At 31.4% G+C, this 6,985-nt stretch overlaps 1 protein-coding gene across 1 annotated transcript; it reads left to right on the top strand.

Moving 5' to 3' along the window:
* Nucleotides 1-4,090: 4,090 nt before the first annotated feature.
* Nucleotides 4,091-5,716, top strand: LOC140991833 (putative UPF0481 protein At3g02645). Its single transcript, XM_073461993.1, has one exon. The coding sequence runs from the start codon at nt 4,091-4,093 to the stop codon at nt 5,714-5,716; it is 1,626 nt and encodes a 541-aa protein (XP_073318094.1).
* The last annotated feature ends 1,269 nt before the right edge of the window (nt 5,717-6,985 follow it).

The following is a 6,985-nucleotide window of genomic DNA, read 5'->3' as shown; positions in this document are numbered from 1 at the left end:
ATTTACTTACTTACACACTCGTCCTTTGCTTGGCAGAGGGGATATACTGTCCTCTCCTCACCCTTTTTCCTAGGATGACGTCATCATCCCCTTTCCCAAGTCCCGTTTGGCTCCTAATCCACGTAATACAACTGTTTTTATTATTAATTTTTTTTAAAAAAAAAAAACCACAGGATTATTCAATGTCAACATAATTAGATTTTTTTCTTTTTTTAAAAAAATATAATTAGATTTCTTACAACAATTTTCTATTTTCTTCTAGCATTACAAGTCTACTCATCCTTTTTAATATGAAATCATTTAATTATGTCCGAACTCATTCAACGGAATTTCGCTACCTTAGAACCCGCCTACGGCCTACTTGACTTCAATTCTTATATTTAAAGTAATTTGCGTGTCACAAGAAGCTGGGTTACTCTCATGGTTGGAGTGTGAGTTTTTTATAGATCATTCATCTCCGATTACTCGATAATTTCAACAAGCACAAAATCATGAATGTTTGGAATTCATATTATACAAGGAGACATTGATTCATACTCCATGTTCTGATAAATATTTACCATCTGTGTAATTTCAACATTCAATGTGTATTATTTATTACGCATTGTACTTCTTAAAATAAATTTAAGATGGAATCAAGAATGGATCAAATCAAATTCAGTTACACCATGATCAAGATATATAATATATGATATAAGATGATAAATCGATGTATTCAAATTTAAAATCAAACCGTGAGATGAAATAAATATATTTAATCAAATAATGCATGCGTTGGCACTAAAAACTTTTTTTTTTTTTGTATAAATATATAGGTAAGAGAATTTGAAATAAAATTTTGTAAGAATGAGAGTTGCTATCAAATAGAAAAGATAGGTATTGACTGATGCATGGCCATGATTACCCCTTTTAACCAGGGATAACTTTACGTGTATGGATTTAACCCCCTACAAACCCGCAGGGTAAAATAGGGTTTTCTGAGAAGATGGCAATTTTTAGGGTTTGGGATTGAGTGAATACAGTTTAGGTGCATGGGAAATTGAAGGGATTTTATAAATCACATCAATCAAGTACTTAACAGANTCTTTATTCTGTTATAATTTTAGAATATAAAATATTATAAAAAAATGATATTCTTGAATTAACTTAAAGTTTCGGGGCAATTTTTTAAGTAAAAGTTGGGACAATTTAACAGTATGATGATGTGTGCTAAATTATCAGTTCACGGTTGCTTGTGTTAGTTGGGAACCCAAACCTTTCTATTGAAAATACTATTTTCTTGTTTAAAAAATAAACATAAATTAACGAACTCTATAATTGCGCATAATCTGGTATTAATAAGAATATATTTTTAGTAATTTTTTTATAACACGATTAGTGTTATATTTATAATATTAAAGTTTGACGCTTAAGCAACCAGAATTTTCAATCGTATATATGAAGTATCTCTTAATTATGATACGTTGAAATTTTAGTTTTTTGATCATCAATATATAACGTTGACTTTCAATATTAATTTGTGAAAACTCGTGTGATTTAATGATATTGAGATATGTGGAGAATTATTCCTTAAGTTTTTTAGAAGAAGTAGAAGTTCGAATGAATATTAGAGTTAATTAATGTATTTTAAGATGCTCAATTAGAGTAGGACGTTGGGCTAATTAAGAGTTAACTTGTTAACCCGTCGATAATCAACACGTATTTGTATTTATAGAATTGGAATTGTAAATTTTAATATAAGTCCACTCAATAAAATATTTATTTTTCAAAAGCAATTATCATTAAATAGTAATAATAATAATAATTTTTTTTATCATAACAAAAAAATATTCTTTGAAGAAGTGAATCATGAGTTAATCAAGTTAAAGATTTGTCGACCACAAATACAAGTTAGCTTTTGTCCAAACAAAAACTACAAGTTTCCCTTTCTTGATCTGTGTATGTGGCCTGTCCTCTTTGGGGCACATTCCCAATGTAGCAATGTCAAATGAAACCTTCCAACTTGCAATATTTTAAGTAACATTTGCAAAGGAACAAAAGGGAATGTCGGACTAAATGAAACTTGTGGATGTATCGCATTGGGAATGGTGGCTTTCCATTGTTTTCTTGAAGAAGGGATTTCGAAAAAAAAACCTTGAAAAAAACAGAGGAGAAAAAGAGGAGTTTCCCAAGAAAACAAGCACTCTTTGGACTGAGAGATGATAGGGGAAATGGGGTTTTCTTGACTTTGGGGTTAGACAAAGAGATATGAAAAAAGAAACCAAAGTGTAGATGCACAAATAATGTAATGAAATATTAGGATCTAGAGTAGGTCTCATAAGACGATCTCACGGATCATTATTCGTGAGACGGATCAATCATGTTCATATTCACATTAAAAATTAATATATTTGACATAAAAAGTAATATTTTTTCTTGGATGACCATATAGAATATCCGTTTCACAAAATTGACCCGCGAGACCGTCTCACAAGAGTTTTGTATAGGATCTATGCCCATTTCGTAGTGTGTGCAAATTGCATTTCAACTTTTACTTAATGGATATATATATATATATATATCCATATAAAACAAGATGTGTCATCCATGTAAATCTAAAAATTTACAAAATTTTATATAGTATGGTTGGATCTGTTGAAGATAAGTTTCATTTATTTTTATATACTTAATTGACTTTTGTTTAATTTTTTTATAAAAAAAAATTAATCCGAACGAGTCAAATGGGAACTGGAATTTGGAGCCTGGAGGAATGCCATATTAAACCACTCAATTAAGACGCCCTTTTTATTTCAACATATAATTGGAAAAATAGTCCTTTAATATGCCTATTTTGTGTTTTGTTCTTTTATGTTTTCGGTTTTGGACTTTTGGTACTGTAAATTAGGTTGTGTTTTGGTTTTTAATAGTTTAGTAAAAAATATAAAATAGATGGTTTAATTTGCGTCAAAGGAATTTTGTTTATTCCATTGATTAAAATAATACATTCTACAGTCTATTTATACAGATTATCAATGAATAAAACAAATAATGGAAACAAGAATGTGTTATTATGTTGCAGTCAAATTCTATCCATAGACTCGTCTAGAATCCTACACATATGTGAGTGTCTACGTGCCAATCTTGCTGATGTGATCCTCTGTTTCCATTTGTTACTCAGACTAATGTTGACGCGATGCTGACCATGTCAGCATTTTTGGTATCTCGTCAACACTCTGGTAAAAAAACTAAGCGCTAAAACATAACCCAAATTTGAGCACTTAGGAGACCTAAACATATGCAAACTCAAAGGAGAATTTTTGTTATTTTCCCTTATCTCAAAGATCTGTTAATTAATTAAACATTGTCAATATAATAATCTTCTAATATAACAATATTTGGGAATCTCTATTTTACTTCTGGAGACCAATCAAACTTGACTAGCTACGACATATCGTATATTGTTAGAGTATCAATTTTTTTAAGGTAATATTCTAATTAGAATTTCCCCAAGAATGTAAAAAGTTCTATACTAATAAAATAAATAGTAATGACGTCACAAATTTATAACTATATGAAAATCAATAGACTATAAACCCCAATGGCATTTTGTTAGGGTGGCAAAATTTACCACTCAATTCAGGCCCAACATTTTTTGGGTACCCAGACTTTAAATTTTTTTTTTCCCTTTAAAAAATATAAAATTTTGGAGGTGTGTAACGGTTACAATTGGATTTTAAATTTATTTTTGCACTTGAGATCTTAATATTATATAAGGTATTACAAAAATTTTTGTGAGACGGTCTCACCAGTTAATTTTGTGAAACATATGTTTTATTTCGGTCATTTATAAAAAAAATTATTACTTTTTATGTTCATATTATTATTGTAAATATGAATAGAGTTGTTATAAAATTAATATTGTTATATTTGTATTTGATTGGGTTAAATATACCCATACCATTTATAGCAAGTTCAAGTTTTTTCCCCAAAGAAGGTAACGGAACCTCTTTAAACCTCAAGACTAATTTGTAATTCCTCTCAGTCAATATCAATAAATTAATTTCAACTTGAGAATGCGGAAATGTAACATCCAAAAAGAATCAAGAAACGAATGAAGAACCAAAGCATGTTCTCTCTGCACCCGAATTCGAATCGGAATTTCGACGAACAAAGCTGGATTAACCAGATTCGTCGTGCCCTTGATCAAGATGAAGATCTTGAAGAAGAATATGATATCCCAGTCTCCATTTTCAATGTCCCGAAGACCCTTTTGCTAAGCAGCCCCGATTCTTACATCCCGCAACGAGTTGCGATTGGGCCATATCACAATTGGCGTCCTGAGTTGTATGAAATGGAAAGGAACAAGATTTATGCTGCAAAAAGATCGAAAAAGCAGCTACAAGCCCTCAGATTTCAGCATCTTCTTTACCATTTGATCAAGTTAGAGACAATGTTTCGGGCTTGTTACCAAAATTATCTGAATTTCGACGGCGAAACTCTAGCATGGATGATGTTGGTGGACTCTTGCTTCTTGCTGGAGTTTCTTCAGGTGTTTGCTGTCGAAGGAGGTAGGATTCTCACTAGAGCCTCATCAAGAGTGTCGCGTTTTGTTGTATCTCTGGGCCGACAATCGGCAAGTCATGATAATGCTATTGTTAGAGACATGATTATGCTTGAGAACCAAATCCCATTGTTTTGTTTAAGGAAAGTGTTGGAATTTCAGTTAGGATCGTTAACTTTTGAAGCAGATAATAAGCTTTATGCAATGTTAATGAACTTTTGCAAAGAACTTTCTCCTTTCAAGATGATCCAAGAATTGCCTGAAGTTCATCAGGTTATGGGTTGTGACCACTTGCTGGATTTATTGTACCATCTAATTGTGCCAAAATCTGAGGAAACATCATCTGAAATAAAGTTAGATATCGAGGAGCAACAAAACGAAGAAGGTGGCGAAAACAATCTCTGGAAAACTATTTCGAAATCGAAGTCAGGCCTCATGAGATTGATTAAAAGATTATTGGTTTCAAAACCTGGTCACTTCCTTTTCAAACTTCCTTGGAAAATTATTTCCAATCTTCCAGGAGTCATAATTTTAAGGCAGCTAGAATATATTTGTTTCACTCAATACCAAGAAAGAAACAGCCTCGAAAACAGAAACAACATGAATATGCCTCCATTGATGGAGGAAATAGCAATCCCTTCTGTCACAGAACTCTCCAAAGCTGGTGTAAAGTTCTTAGCCACAGATGAAGGGATTTCAAGTATCCGGTTCGACGTAAAATCAGCAACATTTCATCTTCCAACAATTGTTTTAGACATCAACACAGAAGCAGTCATAAGAAACTTGATCGCCTACGAATCCTGCACTGCATCAGGGCGGTTGGTTTTGACACGATACGCGGAGTTAATAAACGGGATTATAGATACAGAAGAGGATGCAAAGTTTCTTAGAGAAAAAGGCGTCATTTTGAACCATTCGAAGAGTGATGAAGATGTGGCTAACTTGTGGAATGGCATGACCAAATCTATTCAACTGACAAAAGTGCCCTTCTTAGACAAAGTCATTGAAGATCTGAATATGTGTTATAATCAGAGTTTCAGGGTCAAGATCAGAAAATTCTTGGCACAAAATGTGTATAGTTCATGGCAGTCTCTGAGTTTAATGGCTGCAATAATGGTCTTGTGTTTAATGAGTTTCCAAGCTTTTTGCTCAGCTTTTAGCTGTGCTCATTTGTGAATCATTCAGCCACAGAATATATGTTGTCCACTCGAATGAAATAATGAAAACGAAACTATAACGAGAGTGATTGGAGTTCGAGTCTCCCCCTTCCCCAGATCTCAGAAAAAGAAGTTATAATAGATTCATTCACTGGACTGATAAATATGGGCTGCGCCATAATGGTTAAGGGATGCTCCCTGTTCCCTCTTCCCTCACACACATTTAATGGTTCTTAACAAATGGATCCTATTCTTAAATTGTATTGAATTCGTGCTGCCCTTTCGTCGGGATTTTTCTATGCTCCATTTGGAGTAATTATAGCTGTTGTATCGTAAATACACAATGTCAACTTTCATTAATACGTGTATGAGAAGAATTACTCAAATAGAGCATAGACTAACTTCATTCTTCCACTTATAAGATCCCAAGGAATGGGACGAACATTCGGACGGTTACAATTAGTATTATTTTTGTAATCCCTGTGACTAAAAACACTTAATGAAACTAGTTGGAAAATGTTATTTCTGGTCGACATAAGTAGTTTCCGAAAATAATGTTTGATCGATGTCATTTTTTAAATATTCATCGGTATCATGATGTGGAAGCTAAATATATCTTTTAAGAAAATATAATATTTTTATAAGTTGGAGTTGTTTTTAAATAAAAGTTAGATTAATGTTATTTTTTAAAATTATTTTTCGGTACCGTGATGCGTAAGCTAAATATATCTTTTAAAAAAATACAATACTTTTGTCAGACGGAAGTCTTTTCCAAAAAAACAAAAAATCGTTTGATCAATGTGGTTTTTTTAATTTATTTATTTGTACCGTGACGTTGAAGCTAAATATATCTTTGAAGAAAATACAATATTTATGACAGACGAAAGTCCTTTTAAAAAAAAAACCATTTGATCAATGTTATATTTTAATTGGGTGATTTACATTCACCTCCCCTACATTTTATGTTTTTGGCATTCGTCTATCTTATATTATGTTATAATTTTTATACTTGAAAAGAGATATTGGTGTCAAAAGGATAAAATGTAAGGGAGATAAATGTAAATGATCTATTTTAAATTATTCCCGGTACCATGATGCATTTGTTTCTTATATTTTTTAAGAAAATACGATTTTTTTTTTTTTTTTTTATAGAAAGAAGTCTTTAAAAAAAAAAAAACCAATTGATCGATATTGTTTTAAACATATATTTTTTACGAAATACAATGAAATATTTTTTATTTGAAAATATGTTTATTACTATTACTATTATTATAATATTATATATATA

This window comes from Primulina huaijiensis, chromosome 13, assembly GCF_012295235.1.
Source record: "Primulina huaijiensis isolate GDHJ02 chromosome 13, ASM1229523v2, whole genome shotgun sequence".
Taxonomy (NCBI): Eukaryota; Viridiplantae; Streptophyta; class Magnoliopsida; order Lamiales; family Gesneriaceae; genus Primulina; species Primulina huaijiensis.
Note: the sequence above shows the minus strand (reverse complement) of the source record. Positions and strands in the feature narration are given on the sequence as shown.

What these genes read in the sequence shown, in the direction of transcription:
- LOC140991833 (XM_073461993.1), top strand. Translation starts at nt 4,091, where the DNA reads ATGAAGAACCAAAGCATGTTCTCTCTGCACCCGAATTCGAATCGGAAT.